Here is a 17,243-nt window from a genome sequence, read left to right as displayed (position 1 = left end):
ACATCTCAAGGAAAGCAAGTAAGTGTCCGCTTTCTTTTGTGTAGGCTCTGGAAGCATGCAGCATGTGGGCACAATGTGCTGTGATACAATCACACCCAAAACTGCCTCCACATGACATGAAACTTTTAGCACCTGTGCCCATTTGACAGACATACGTTGTACCTGAAAATTCTTGGTGATGAAAGTAAAACTCTTAACTATGAAAACCAGTCTGATTCTGTCAGGTAACATATTTTTCTTCCGAACACATAATGCACAGATTACATTTTATTCAAAGACACTTACATATTCAAAGACACTTGTCATATAAGTTATAAGAATAATATACTTGCATTTTTCCTTAACTCACTTCGGACGATGGAACGCTATAGCGTTCCTGATGTAAGACGCGGTTCCCGAAGATGGAACGCTACAGTGGTTTCGACAATTTTTTTTTTTTTTTTTACATTTTCCTCATGGGGTAGCATAACAACCACAGCTACACCAGACGAATGTGTCAAGGGCTGAACTGAAAGTTTCATCGTGAGATTCCGTAACAACACACTCACCAGCAAGCCATTGAGTTTGGCACCCCACATGACAAGCTGATCTGCTTACGCATCGAAAATGGTGTCGCAGGCAATACAAGTGGAAATTTTTGGAGCAAAATAGATCACGACAGTGGCTTTTTTACTGCTACTGAAGTGACTGAAATGCTTCAAACTGAAGGTTTTGACATTGGTGAGGATGATGAAGACTCTGAATAACGAATCTGCAGTGAAGAAAGCTACCAGCAAGAAGGTAGTGACAGTGACTCAGCTTATGAAGGCAGTGAAGAGGGAGGGGGGTAGGCGTACACATGACATGAGGAGAGAGGTCAGTGGGTCAAGTACAGCGAATTTCATTCAGTTACTTTATGTTTTATATATTTTTTGTGATTGTTTTTCCTAACCCTAACAAATGGGTCGTCTGTAGGGAACAGCAAGGGAGAAAACTGTTCGTCCCAGGTGAGGTAAAAGCTATCCTCTTGAAAACTTGCGTTTTTTCTTTTGAAAGCTATCCTCTTGAAAACATGTACGAGTAAAGTAACAACTCCATTTACAACATAAATTTACACTGCTAAACATTAAAAGTGTAAAAACCTAAAAGCAAACTGGTAAAGTACAAAAGTTCAGTAATTGTTCCTCTTAAACAAACACTTCATTAGAAGGAGAATAAAGAATCAAGCTTCTTATCCTTCTTGTTCAAATATGAAAATAAAAGTCCAATTATTCACAGCAATTCAAAGATTTTGGAATACTTCTCAACCCCTGATACTATTCCTTGAAAAAAACCCCAAAAAAAAACAACCCAAACAACAAAAAAACATTCATCAAAACAAAAAGTCAGTTCCCATTTTCAAAGATGGAAAATCACATTTCATTTATTCAGACTGATTATCTTAAGATCATTGCTACTAGTAATCTGATGGCTGAAAAGAATGGCTATCTCAAAAAGAGCTGAATGTTTCCTGGTATGAGACAAAAAGAAAAAAAAAAGTCTAAAGTCTATCATCAACACAAGTTCCTGAGAAAATGTCAATATATAAACTGTACTGTGGACACACTTGCAAACAGAACCAGGACTACACATACAAATCCCATAAGACAGAACAAAGAGACAAATAAGAGTAATACACAACACTGACAATCTGCCTTTTATTTCTGGTGGTCATGGTTTAACTGAAGACAGACTGAATACCTAGAACAATTGGATGCTATTTCCACATCACTGACCTTTCTCCCAACATAATCAACAGTCGCCCAAATTGTGCATTTAAATGTCGGAAGAAACTGCACCACTGTGATCATCATCCTCACTTCTGCTGATGATCAGTTCTCCTTCCTTTGAATGCCAGAATAAAGAAAACAACTTTCTTGTTGTGTGCCTTTTTGCATTATCTATTAAATATCTTATCTGAATTACAACCTTTAAAAAAACCCATACCACCACCAGTACTGATTTTCACATCACCAGTGACTATGTTTGCATCATCAGACGTGGTAGTGATAATTGTTTTCAGTCAGGTTATGTCATAATCTTTATCAATAAATGAACAGGATACATAACATTCTTTAACTAAAACAACCAAAGATCTTCCTCAACTCCCACCCTCCACTAAAATAGCAATAAAAAAAAAATCAGATTACATAAAAGTTGAAACCGGTCTTCACTTTCATCCTAAATTACAATATGCTGCTAGACAACGTACTGGAAGGAGATACTGTATAAATGAATTTCCTTTTACCAAGTAACTTTTAACAGAAAAGACACACAGACACAGACATTGACATACATGCGCAACACATGCATGGACACCATGGATGTGATGATAAGGGTACTTTTCTAATATTTTCTTTTTTCCCAACACAAAAAGTTTGTATTCACACTCATGCACAGTTTTACACACACACACACACACTGTAGCTTAGCACATGAGCAATGCATGCATGTAAGGAGAAGGGCTTAATCTGTCTTAAGAGAGGTCAAGACTTTGACCCCATCACTTTTCTTCTCCTTCAATTCATCTTACCGTATGTATTTTAGCCAAAAAGAACTGATCAAGATGAAAACCTCTGAAAACAGGCAATGTTTATTAAGGGGAATGCCCCCTGGACAATTTTTCTCAGATACAACTATACAGATCTGTGTATCTCTAAAAGTCATAAGCAATGTTTAGGGTACGAGACATTCCACAAAGCCAGAATGATTAATTCTATAGAAGTGGGCACCAATCCATTCATCTGGTTCTCACTGAGTCTTTATAAGCTGTAAGTATTACAGAATACAGAATACTTAATCTTCTCAACAAGAGAAATTCATTCCCAATGGTTCAAGATCCCTTCCTAACTGATATACTCTCCACAACATTCAGTTCTCAGCAATGATGACACTGTCAGTTGTTGAAATGATGACAACAAAATGGTGGTGGCAGCTCTAGCAGAAACAGGGTATAGCAAAGACAGTGGCTGACACAGGTCTGGAGTGGCTTTCTTGATACCTAACCTCCACTTCAGTGAATATTTTCACCTCAAACATGTAATCCCAAATTCTCTTACATCATCAGAATTAGGACAAATTCCCATGATGTGTGTGTGTGTGTGTGTGTGTGTGTGTGTGTGTGTGTGTGTGTTTTGGAAGTTTACTTCAATAGAGATGAGACCCCCTAAGTATCATCTGCACAGTATGCACTCACCACTAGGGAAGCCAACAGTGAGGCAGAAAGGAATGCATTGCAACAAGAGTCATTTCTGGTTAAATTCTCTTCTCAGACCTATTTGCACAGGCACAAGCAATACAAGTAGATGGCGAAAAAAAAAGAAAGAAAAAAAAGAGCTGTACAGAGAATACAGGGTCATCACAACACAACAGTACAGAACAGACCTCATGCAGAAAATTCATGACATGGTACAAAAAATATATGTAACATACACCTATACACTTTCTTTATATCTTAGCTCTTTTCTCATCCATCTGCCATTCTCTGTGATAGTGATGCACACACAATAGTCCTTTAAACTGACATAGTTATCCACAGGCCATGGCCATACCTTAGATTAAAAAAAACAGAACAAAAAAACCCAACAGTAATTAAAAAAAATTACCACACACTTATCTTGACCAAGACTTGATGGCCAGGTAATTGTTAGATAATACAAACTAAAGGAGCTACACTACCATGGTCACTGTATTTCTCTGTTTAAATTTACAAAAGTATGCATTATCAGTCTTCAATCTTCAATAAAGTTTTATATCAACGAGTGCAGTGATTTCACAATGTTTTTCTTACAAAATAAAAACAGATTTTGTATGTGTGTGCAAATCATTTGTTTTTCACAGCACTACTGGTCATCCCATTTTTAACAGTTTATTAATTTCAATAACTAATCAGAAGAAATCAATTGGGGTGTGGGGGGGGGGGGGGGATGGTTTAACTTCACTGAACACTGGAAAATAAATTTTCACCCTTCTAAACTGGAAAATATTATAAAACATTTGCAGCGGTAACTACAATGAACATCAGAGCTGTATTTTACCTCCCCAATATCAAATTTCCACAAATACTCATGCATACACACACTCACACAAAACACATACAAACACAATCAAATGTGCCACCCCAGCAGTAAAATGATGAAAATAAAAATACCAAGAAAAGTAAATAACTTCCACTTCCAGTGGCTATAGAAAAAAAAAATGTAAAAAGCACATGGAAAAAATGCATGAGAATAATGAGGTTAAAATTAGGGGCAGAATGCACAAACTGTATACTCAGTTTTCAGCACACTATGATACATTAACTCCATCATCAGAGTTTGTGAATGTTGATTGCTGTGCCAAGTGTTCATTCACATTGCCAGTGCTGTGAATGTCATTAACAAGTGGATGCAGACTCCAACTCTGCAGGAAGTTTTCTTTTTTTGGTTGTTAAGAAGTTAGCTGTGCAGTCCACAATCCACTTTGCAGAAGTAACACTCACACACACCTCCGTACCGGGATTCGCTCATTTGTCTTTTCTTTGCCTCGCACACTGACTGCAGTCACTCCAGAGAAACAGACTTCCAACACACACTGGCGATTCCTGAATGGATACTCTCAGCACATCACTGCATCACATGCTGAACAACTCCATGTCCTGGAGGACACTGGCCAACAGACACTGCCAGCACTGTTCAAAGTTTGCCTCATCACCGCTCATGTCCCCACCCCCCCATCTCTTAACCACGCCCCCCACCCCACCCCCACCTTTCTTACGCACATACCCACTTCCCTCCCCCCTGAGCCCCTTCCCTCCCCATACCAGTCAACAAGCACAGACAAACGTCTCCACAAATGGGGAACATACTTCAGCCCATGCTATGTCTAAAACTGCGATGTTCCACCAGTCAGAAAAGCTTGCTTTCCATTTCACTGGGCCATTTGTTTAAAAAAAACAAAAAAAACAACAAAAAAAACACACACACAAAAAAAAGAAACACACACACACAGAAGGGACTGCATATTATGCTGGATACTCATGTGTGGTCCTTTTGTCATCACCAACTCCCTGGACCCACAGCACCACACCCACCCCAATCCCCCATCTTTCCCTCCCACAACACATCTCTTGCAGTGGCTCCACCTTCCCCTCCCTAATTCCCCCTCCCCGAACAGCCCCACCATCAGGGTTACGTGCTGGCCAGACCGGGAGAGGACATCGTCAGAGACAGTGCAGCCTGTTCATTCTTCACCTTCACCGGTGTTGACACAGCTGAAGGGGAGGGTAGTGAGGGGGCGGAGGGGTCCATAGAGAGGGTGGAGGAGTGGAAGCTGGGGACGGAAGAGGTGACGGGAAAGGGGAGGTCCATTTTGTTGGTCAGGTCCACCCCCACCTCCTCCTCCCTCTGGATGATGGGGGAGAGGGGGGAGTGCTGCTGGCTGAAGGACAGGTGCCTGTCCGGTTGAGGGCTGTCGACATCCATGTCGTGGGTGGAGTCCGTGTCACAGTTGGACTGATGGGACCCCATCCGTGACGAGCTTTCATCGCAGTCCTCATCTGAGCTAGCCCCATCTTCCCGTAGATACCGGATGCACTTCTTCTTTCGCCTGCAGGACACAAAAAAGACCAACCATCAGAATATAGTTTGCTACATCAGTAATGATATGTACCATGTCAGTCCTGAGTGATATTCAATGTAGAAATGCAAGTGTTGTCTTCTGCTAAAACACTCACGGCAGGATTTTCATTTTCATTCACTCACACACACAGACTTGCAACCAAGAAAAAACAACATAAGCCAAAAAGGCTTCAATCAAAAAAAGAAAAGAAAAAAAAAGAAGAGAAAAAAAGCCCCACTGAATAAAATGGGAAAAAAAAGGAAATAAAGAAAAAACAACAAAAAGCAATTTACTGCAAACAACTGCACTGAAGTCATGAAGATATCACAGTACACCAAAACTATGAAACAGAGTTCAGCCTTTCAAATGTACCTCTGTCACCATTCACTTATTCAAGAGTGTTTACAACTTTTGACAGCAGTGTGACGATTCTGTAAGGACCAATTTTTTTGTGAAAGCAAACAGAAACAGTTGTTTTTAACAATAGTAGTGTCTTCAGCACTGAAATGTTTGATTTCAGAGTAAATTTCTTGGATATATCCTGCATCAGTATAGAAGATTTTCTGAGAAATCGCTACCTTGTCATTCATTTTATTACAACAGGAATCAACTTGAACACTTTCCTGATTCACTGTTAATCTACTTCATCATTTCACAAAAGCAGTAACAGTGATGGACAGTGAAACTCCGTGTATGCATATGCATGTACAAGACAGGCAGAGAGACAGAGACAGAGACAGAGACGAGAGCATGTGCTTTCAAGGCTCTGGTAATGAAATGATCAAGTAAATCAGGTTTCAGTATTTGTTCATCTTACCCTTTTCTCTCTCTCACACAGTGTATCATATGATCAAACACACACACACACACACACACAGAGAAAGACCCAGGTACATCACGATGCAAGGTAAAAGTGAACCTTCACGGATGGAAAAAGAATGGGAAAATGTGAAGCACCACAACCATAAAACATTCAAGCATTTCTGACAAAAGCCGATGCAAAAATGGGTAAAAAAAAAAAAAGAAAAAAAGAAAAAAAAAAGAGATACCATTTCAACAACATTACCAGGTCACAAAACTCAAAAACACACTGTCATAGTGTCAATATCCTCTGGTAAATCGATCTCTCCCCCTCTCTCTATCACAGTGGATTTTTTTTTTTTAATATGAAACAAACATCCACAAAAACACTTTTTCACAGCTTGCAAAACAATGGCTTTGCTGAACACATGATGACACAATGACAAAGCAACACATTGTGATTAACGTGTGCAAGGCAGACAATAGTCAGTCTAGGATACAATCATGTGACAGCAAGCAGAACAATGCCTGGGAGTGGAATGAGGGCACTTCTGTCAGCATATACCTACCCACAATCACACTTCTGACTTGTACACATCTCTTCCCCCCCAACCCCCTCTCCCTTTCCAATCACATTCACCATCCCCTTTTGTTCAGTTCACATTCACCTAGTCACTTTTGCCACAGGACTGCAAAAAGGGAAGGGGTCTACGATAGAAGGGGGAGGTGCTGAGAATACTAATGCTAATACTGCAAATAATTGTGATGGTAACGAGGTGTTCCTTGGTTGTCTAACTTTCTTGCTTGTTTGTGAGATGCTTTTGGAAACTCCTCGGCATCTCCTATAAAGATAATGAAACATCACCAATGAAGAAGTGTGAAACAGACGAACCATCGGATCCTATGAAGATCTAACCACAATGAAGAAACAAAAACTGAAGTGGTATGGGAATGTCTCACGATCAACAGGACTTACCAAGACTATCCTGCAAGGTATTGTACAAGAAAGGAGGAGAGGCAGACAGAAAGAGATGGGTGGACAAGGTCCCTGAACGGACAGGCCTGAGACGGCCAGACTATGGGGCAGAAGAAGAAGAAATACATCAATCCTCGAATAATTTTTTTTCTTTCAAAAGACCTTTATTCTAATTATCATTATCATAAATATTATTACTGCTTATAGTCCAGCTGACCACGCAGGGCCACATCCGGACTGCTCAACAACCCAACTTTATTTTATAATCTCTTTATTATAGTTTGTATCCTGACATTGTCTGAAAGTGGACTTCAAGGAAAACAAAACATCTTTTTTTTTTTGAAATAGAGGTGAGGGCAAGGGGGTGGAAAATTGGAGACAAAACAATGCTTTTGATAATTTCTGGTTACTTGTTACTATTATCCTTTACTTTGTCTTGTGAGCAGCACATTTACAGCTTGAATTTCGCAATAATGTTTCATTTTTCACAATAAGGTTCTAAAGTAGTAATTCTTTGGATAAACAGATTAACCCCATCCCCTCACCCTCTTTCCCTGCGTTCTTTTCCTTTTGAATTCTTGGTAATGAAATACTGTTCATTCTTCCTCTATAATTAGCTTACACAATCATATGTCTGATCATTTTGTGGTGTTATGCAAAGCATGACTGGTGACAATGATGCTAATTAATGCAGATATGATTTCATGTCCACTGGCTCACACTCAATAACTTCAGTTAACTGCCGATTTTATGACATATGCCTGGGACAGAGCTTACTTTAAATCCTTTTATTACGTCTCTTTCTTTCTGACAGAAATATGGTTTGCTTTGGGGCACATAAGCATCTTTGTATGCATACATGTGAGTGTGCCTACATTTAATCATGTGGGTCTATGTATGTATAGGCATACAAGTGTGATTAATATATGAAAACAAAAACAACAACAAAAACTTTGCTTCTTCCTTTGCAATCCAGTCTGTTTTACAAAGTGTGGGTGGGTAGAATTATATCAGAAAATAGCAATAAGAATATTTGATAATACTCTCCTTTTTTTTTCTTTTCAAATTTTAGTACGAGGATTCAGAAGGTTGATCTGGCCACAAAAGACCAGTGTCAGACTGACGGTGCATTGACCTGATCTCAGAAACTCTCCTCCAATCAAATAAGTAATGATTCAGGCGTAATCCCCACCCCCAAAAGAACTATAATCCTTAACAGCTAACATCCTCTCCCATAACCAAAAAAAACCCACAAGAAATGGATCCAACAACAAAACAACGAATATATGTTGTAATAAAAACATATAGAATGACGTAAACACACATTTGGAAACCACTTCCCAAAATGATGATACAGACATATGAATAAATGAAGAAATAAAAAAAAAATACAGCAAATTCATACACAATGTATTAAAAATAAACAATAATAAATAAATAAATAAATTAATAATAAATATTAACATAAATAAAAATAAACAAACAAAAAATAAACAAATCAATAATGAAAACAAGATGTGTACAACCGTGGAGAAAAATCCTGTTCACCAAGATAGCATCATCCTGTACATGATCCCAGTATAATAATCACCTGATAAATAATAATAATAATAATAATAATAAACACCCATTCTCCCCTCTCCAAAACCATCAACAACACGCAACTGACCTGTTCTCTCCCAACCCAGCCTGTGATTATTACAATGAAATGCTGGAATGAAAAGCAATCATGTATGGCATCAAAAGCCCTGACCATTTAAAAGAGAACAAGAAATAGCACAAGATTCCACACTTGGGGAACACACTTCAACAAACACTCATAACAGCATTTTGCATTGTGTTATTTCAAAACACATCAGCATGATACATGTGGAATGCCCCTGTGTCAGGTAAACTTTATGTGCATGATGCAGATGGGATGATGACACTGTCCTCAACCTAAAACCGGCTAGGCAGCATAGGAGAACAGGAAAAGTTGTTCCACTTTGTTAACATTACCTCCACACATCACCAACTACTGCCTGAAGCCTTCTCACTGTAGCCATGTTACTACAAGTTGCTGTCTTTCAATGGTGGAAAACCTGAAGGTACTTGTTTATTTGTGGACAGGAGACACAATGCGTTGCCAGCAGTAAGTGTCACTGTGCCCTGTGATACGGCTCCAACTCTTTTTGTCTCAGTCACCAGGGTTAATTCAGTACTCTGCATACCCACTCAACAAACCATTTTTGTGAACTTTTCAAAATCTTGACCGGACCAACACTGTTCTTTTCCAGAGGTACAAGTACATTGATTATGTGTGTCAGTCTTTCTGTCTGTATATGTGCACACACACACACACACACACAAATCCTATCCTCCCACCCCCAATCCTCCAACCAACATAGAAGGGAGGCTGATAGCCCCATTACAGTATAACTGAGGTTGTGTACAAATCATGTGTTATCATTGTTTATTGTTGCTTACAGTCCAGCTCGGGGCCATATCAGGACTGTCCTACCATACAAATGCTAAACCATGTGAACACGAAAATGTCACATCTACAATAACACGTTCACACACAAACAAAAACAAACAAACAAAAAAATTGCCATGACAAACCTGCTGCACACAGTTCAAGACAGACTATGCAAACTATTTAGCTTGTCATGGCAAATAAAACTAGGCCGTGCTGAGGACATCAGCCCTTCTGCTGAATTTATCATCTCCAGATTACAAAAATCGTAATAATGGAAAAAACAATATTTCAAAGCCAAACAAAAAATACATAATAAAGGCCATATCGTCAAATAAGACTGCAGAGTGGACAGTTAGTGCCTAATCCCAGTGTTTACAATTTCACTACCTAATCACCAGAGCAAAACAGCACAGACAGTACATCACAGACTGAGGAAAAGAGAAGAAAAAAAAAAGTGTCAAGGCTTGCTCAAAAAACAGAAAGGGGAATGGACTGGGAAGGTAGAAAAAGCAGACAAAAGTGGAGGAACAAAAAAGGCAGAAATAAAGAGAGCAATAGAAAAGATGGTATTTTCAGCACAGAATTCCCAGAAGGTGGGGGATACTATTTAACCAGGTGCTCAGTAGCAATTAAGTATTAAGTAGCAAAGAAGTATGTATGTTTAAAACATTTAAGTATCTCATAGTACGTCCAAGTGTTTCTAAACACTGGATTTATTCTACAGAGAGCTTAGCTTTTCCACTTTCAATTGTCTCCACTCAGACAGAAGACAGTACTCAATTACCAAGAAAATTGTATTTCTGAATGAGTACACTGATCACATCTTGGGTGACAGTTTTAACATTAAACTCACGCCAAATGATCTTGAAATGAACTGCATACAACAGTGCCCATCTCCTTGATCAGCCAAATGCAAGACAAAAGCCAGAGTATGATATGTTTCAGAAAACAGACAATCAAATAAGAAAACAGTATTTGGAAAACAAACAAAGAAAAAAGACTTTCATGAAAACAAGAGACTGAACCAGAAAGGATAAATTCAGAACAATCAGCTGACCAGCAATGGAAAAAGATGATGAAAACAGTAAAACCAAACAGGATAATTATGTTCCAGAAAGCAAAGGAAGACCATGAACTACCAAAGAGCCTCGCAGGTGCCACCACACAATTCCATGTATCAGTATTTCTGACAGTATGTGTCTGTATTTTTAACCTTTCTCCACAACTTTCTGTCAGGAAACCAAGGCATTTTAAGTATGGGTAATTTATGACATTGTCAATACTAAAATCACTTGTGGTACAACTCAAGTACTACGACACTAATTGTGGTTTGATGGAAACCTGCAACTGTTCAAAGAACAGCCAAAATAGTGATCATGTAACATTCTCCAAATGTATGCTATAAAATATTTTTCATTCAAAATTTCATTTTTTCACTCAGTCTGCTGTTCCATACGATTACTAACTTATGGCAAGTCCATGATGCTTGACAACTCTGCATAAGCAACTGGAAAACAGGACTCCAAGAACACAGGCTGAATAAGAACTGAAGACCACATTCAACTGTGAAAAAAGCAGAACCAAAAACAAAACCCCTAAAAGAAAAAGTCTGAGACCAAAACAAAAAAAAGTCATAACAGAAATGACAGAAACATTCCAGAAAGCTGGCTGTAGCTGAAAGATAAATGATATACTTGGAAAGAGACTGAACCACAAAAAATATAAAAATGAATAAATAAATATCAAGTAACGGAAACACATAAATGAATTAATAAATAAATAACAAGTAACGGAAACACTACCGAACCGTTTAAGTGAAAAGAGGGAACAAGGTGAACAAAAAAAAAACCCCAGTAATATCCATGAGTACAAACTGAACCAGAAAGAAGACATTCAAATCCTGGGAAATGCCCTAAAAAGCAGAACAGTAAGTAACAATGTCATCACCTTCTTTTCAGCCGATAGTCAAACATATATCAGTGAAACAACACCAAACTGTCAAAATAATATATATATATATTTGACAGACTTGTAACAATACACAACCAAACAAAACACAGGTGGACAAAAACGGGCAGACTTTTTTTTTTTCTCCACAAGATTATGATCACAATATCAGTCCACATTCACCATTTCCAAGAAGACAAACGCTCATAAAACAGGAACAGCAGGTATATCTGGCCACTTGCGGAGCATACCGAACAGCTGCGAGCAACACTAAGCTGGACAGGAAGCCGTTATCCATCTTAAAGCAGGACAGGCCAGAAAACAAGCAAATATAAGCAAACTGTGAAGAATTAAAATTAACAGAGGAGGGAGGAGGAAAAGGACAGGATGGTAAATCTGTTCATGTTTGAGCCACTTCTCCCCCCCCCCACCCACCCAACCTCCCCTCCCTGCCAAAAAAAACAACCAAAAGGTTTAAATGCACATCACAAAAAGCTGCAGAGTCATTTTGGAACTGGGTTAATACACTGGCTACCCTTATCATTTCATCTAAAAAGACAGTAACAGGAAAATGCTCAACTCGTTTATACACAAAGCACAAACTGAAGCTATGAACTTGAAGTCTTTGGCTCTCTATGAAAGCTGTCAACACACTGAGACACCAGTCCACACCAGGACTTCAGTATTCTGCTTTTGCCTACAAAGACTAGGGAGCTATGCACCAGCTGTTGCTTGCTGATAACTGCCATGGATTGCAATCCTGCATGAAGTTAAGGACACGACAATGTGAGAACGGGTATGCGAGTATGTATGAAAACATCATACTATGCTTGGTTTTAAAAAGAGAAAAATCAATTACTGTTATCAACACAAAAGTGAACCTAAACAGACAGTCAAACATACAGGTGTACATATACAGACAGACATGGAAATAGTGGGAAAGGAAAGAGGGGACTGTACAAGGCAGATCACTGAGGCTTTGAAGTGAAAATAAACATGGTATCTTTTTAAAGATTTGCATTAAAAACAGCTATTCAAAACAGGACACTAATAGCACAACATGTGATACAACTGGAGTACCAGTTTCGGATATTTTACATGGTCAGTCTCAGCAAAAATTCCAACCCATGACAACAGACTACACGCTCACACCCAGTCACACCTTTCCTGTCCCCCCCCAGACAATGCCTATGTGCTGGAATGTGACATTCCCTGATTCATTTCAATAATTACACATTTTTAATGTCTCTGTTCTTAATGTCTCCACATTCTATTGTCTCTGTTTTTAATGTCTCCAATGAAGGAAATCTGATACTGCAGCAGTTCCTGAACAAAACATGCGACTGTCATGTTATACAACCGTCTACTGACTGCTGGATCAAAATCAACCTATGTTTAGCAATGAAGAGACCAATGAAAACGTAATAAATGAATGATGACAATAATAGTAATAGCTACATCTATACGTCTTGCAGGGTGGCAAGATATATACAAGTAGCAATCACGTTTCCTATTCTAGTATGACACAGATCAAGTTCACAAGGAATGGTACTGGAAAAGAATGACACAATGCACATCCATGCAACACTGCATACTGGCAAACATTTCTTTTACTGCAATGTGCCACATAGGTCAGAAAGAAAAAAAACTCACAGCCTATCTACTTTTTTTTCTTCTTTTTTTTTTTTGTTGTTGGCAAACTGATAAACACAATACCTTTGCAATGTTTAAAATCCCCTCCTATCCCCACCACCCAAAAAAAGTGAGGGATAGGGGTGTGAGGTGTCAGAGGGGAGATGGTCCAATTTTGTTCACATGTTTCTAATTCAAAATGCCTATAGGAAAGAGAAAAATGGGCAGAGGGGACAGAGACAGAAAGAAAGAGAAATAGAGGGGGAGAGGTGGCAAGAGGTTTTATATCCAACATCCCAATGCAAAGTTCCATCCAAATGATGGACACTCAGAAAAAAACAATTTAGCCAATTCATGATCTGAAATCACAATAATACTGTAATCTATCTCTGCATATTTCCTGGTACTGTCACTGCACAATCACTGGGCATTTTCTTGCAACGTATTGCAACTATAACTGCCCACTTCAGTTAAGAATTTCATTTCCACATGCACAAAGTCATAAAGATTTATAATCAAAATCACTGACAATGTTTCAAGTTATCGATCAACATAAGAGACTTTCTATGACTTCTTTTTAAGTCACAAATGACACTATGTCTCTTATTTACCTGTGTAAATCATGAAAGAAGAAATGTACAATCCCTCCATTACACAGTGACTGCATCAGCCATTGTTCAGACTTTAAGTAAAGACATTATCATAACAAAAGTAATATGTACTGAATAAAACAAATTTATGTCAAACAAGATACCAAACCAGAAAAAACATACTGTCACATACCTCTGAAAATCAAAGAGATTTTAGAATAAAACTAGATTTCTTTTAATTTCTAAAAACTTTTTAACAGAAAATGAGATGTTACAATCTTGACAATACATGTATTCATTCTCAAAAAACTAATGGTGGACCTCTCCACTCTATGAGAAGAAGCGGCCTCTTTTTCAGATGGTTGCAATCAAGTGATGAAATACAGCTGTTTGTGCGCAAAAACCTGTGACTCTGACGTCAAACAGAAAACTGGAAAGACAACCCAAAGAAAAAGAACTCCTCCACCCATACATTAAGCTCCTTCCCATCCCGCTCTCAAAAGAAAAAAATTCTGCTTAATGTCAAAATGCAAAAATGGGTAAACAAAAATAAAAAAAATAAATAAGAACGAAAGATGGCTCATCCCAGATGAGATGAAAAACCAATGACAATGGCTAAATGGGTTACAAAGGCTACAAGAAAGCAAAGCAGATACATAGTAATTGTATAGATATGATAGTGAATCTGACTGGCAGTGATGTTATAGTTGCACGATATACTTCTGATTACACAGGTGACTAGTCAGACCAGTACACATGTCCATGACTGATGATTGTACTTAATTGAAAGCACCTGAAACAACAAAAACTGAATCAAGCCAATGAAGGTAACAAGACGATGAAGATATAGACACAACTAGCAATACCAACATAAGTTTTCATTTTTCTGTTGCATTCCATCGTCTTCAATAAATCAGCAAAGGGTGACTTTAAAAGAAATTATCTTTTTTTTAAACTTCATCCACCAGTTCTGTTACCTTCAATGAACTGTTCAAACAGAGTAGCAATTCATATCCACGCCATCATTTAATGTTCTGCATAGTCTGTTGCAGTAATTTTCACAGATACCACCTTCATCTCAACCTTTTTTTTCATCACCCAGCTCAAATCGCAGAGAGAAATGGACAAGGCAACATGAAGGGTCACTGTCGGATCTGGCAGAAAACTTCAGTCCAACACAAACTCCCAAGGATGCCCAGATTCATTCCAGGTCACCCCCCACAAAGCTACAGTGCCTGGCTGCCATTGAAACCCACCAACCTCATCCCTGGGGTATGCACAAAATCTGACCTGTCATTCTAGACACAACTAGTTATTTATCTGTGCCAGAAGCTCTATAAGACTTTGATTTTTCTATTTAACTATTTATTTTTTTGCAGAGCGTGGTGACATCTTCATTTCTTTCTTTTTCTTTATTTTTTAACTTTAATATTCAATCTGCTTCAATCAGTACAGATTACTAAAAAGAGAATCACAATCACTAATGATAAATTACTTGGTGCTAAATGTCAGTATTTGGTGCTAAATATCAATGTCAAGGAAGAGTTTTGATAATAAGACTAGAATGGAAAAGAGTATGAATCTTTGAACTACTTTTAATCTTGTTACAATTTCTGGTCTGAGATACTGAACATATGGCTGCACACACCAGTGGATGTCTGAGCATGCTTGGGAAAATTATCCAGAATACTGACAGTTCAAAGGAATGTTAAGATGATGCTGAGGTCAAGGTACTTCCAGCTGTGGGAGTTATCACGTTCAAGGAGCATGCAACATTCCAGTGTTGTCATACAGCTGTAAATGGTGTTCTACAATCATTTCCTCCTCTGTACAGCTGTCTGGGTAGTTCAACACTGACTTTCATACAGGTTTTGACAAGAAAAAAAAAGATTTAAGAGAATCCACAGAAAACAGTAGCGAAAACAACCTCACCTTTCGAATCTTGCATTAAAATGGGAATCAAAATCCTTGTAAATGAGCCATGAAAGCCCCCATCCAGGTGATCCAGAGGTGAACAAACAGTGAGAAACAACATGTGGAAAGCCAGAAAAAAAAACAACAAAAAACAGGAGGCAGTACAGAGGCAACCACAACATGACGACAGGTACAGCAATCAAGCTACCCACAACAGGCAACAAACATTCAAGGCAGCAGCCAGCATCACAGTCTCTGCATCTGCCCTCACAATGCAGGCACCTGTGCAATCCCCCCACACCCCATCCACATCCAGTTCCTCTACAACCAGGCCATGGACACAGTGGTTATGGGATTTGTACAGTTATCATTACAAGGAAGGTGACAGGGAGGGGATGGGGATACATTTTAAATCAGGCAGTCCAGGAGGAGGGGGTGATGACCACAAAACAACATGGTACGCATGTCAAAACAGTACAGTGAGCGAACAAAAGAATCCTTCCCCCATCAAGCCCAATGAGGTGAACATGAAGGGGACGAGGGAGGGAAGTACGACATGGATTGGGAGACAGATCAGGCAGGAGAGGGAGGGTGGGTGGTAGTGAGTGGAGGGAAGGGCCACTACTCTGCGCCTGCCCAAATGCCAACATGCAAAGCCAGGCCAGTACGTCCACATGGGAGTATAACTCATGGCAAGCGTTAGCTCGGTCAGCATGCTCCACAAGAGGGCGACCCAGAATACCTTACTATTTTACGTCCGTCGCATTCGTGTTTTGCGCGACTTCTAACTTCACGGTGGACTGATCACAGTTTTCATGCAGAGATGACCTGAAACGAGACAAGGTTTACTGGTGCAAAGAAAAAACAGAAGACAGACACCCAACAAACAATACAAACAAACAAACAAACAAAAAAAACCAAACCAAACCAAACAAACAAAACTGAACACAACTCATTTATAACCTATTCATTCTGAACAAGGGTCATTAACTTCTCCAGTAGGAAACTTGCACAACTGCCAGGAAACTCACCATTCGTGCTCTGGTAAACAAAATTCAACTTTGCTTTAAAATAAAAAAAAAAGAAATAAAATTAAGAAAAGAAAATGGTTTCTCTCTCAGCCACACAATCAATATTCGAACAGCCGTATTTTCATACTGCTACTGATAGCATGTCGACTCTCCACAACCCTCTCCTGAGGCCTGCAGCAATCCAGCGTGTTTACAGCCAACGTTTCAGGGCGTGGGCATTCTCGGAAGATTATGGAGTGGTCCATGTCCTACAGGTAGGTGTGTGTGCACAAAGCCCG

The 17,243-nt window shown here is 38.9% G+C and overlaps 1 protein-coding gene across 5 annotated transcripts in view; it reads right to left on the bottom strand.

Moving 5' to 3' along the window:
• Positions 1-425: 425 nt before the first annotated feature.
• LOC143292871 (protein pangolin, isoforms A/H/I/S-like) overlaps positions 426-17,243 on the bottom strand; it is a 96,173-nt gene continuing 79,355 nt past the window's right edge. For 3 of the 5 annotated variants that reach the window (XM_076603515.1, XM_076603514.1, XM_076603516.1), the window contains one exon: positions 426-5,604. In XM_076603515.1, coding sequence (XP_076459630.1) covers positions 5,187-5,604 — 418 coding nt within the window. In that variant the 3' untranslated portion in view covers positions 426-5,186. Of the gene's footprint in view, positions 5,605-16,676; positions 16,763-17,243 lie in introns of all 5 variants that reach the window. The other 2 variants (XM_076603517.1, XM_076603518.1) reach the window with 2 other exon arrangements.

This window comes from Babylonia areolata, chromosome 18 (assembly GCF_041734735.1).
Source record: "Babylonia areolata isolate BAREFJ2019XMU chromosome 18, ASM4173473v1, whole genome shotgun sequence".
In the NCBI taxonomy this organism is placed as follows: Eukaryota; Metazoa; Mollusca; class Gastropoda; order Neogastropoda; family Buccinidae; genus Babylonia; species Babylonia areolata.
Note: the sequence above shows the minus strand (reverse complement) of the source record. Positions and strands in the feature narration are given on the sequence as shown.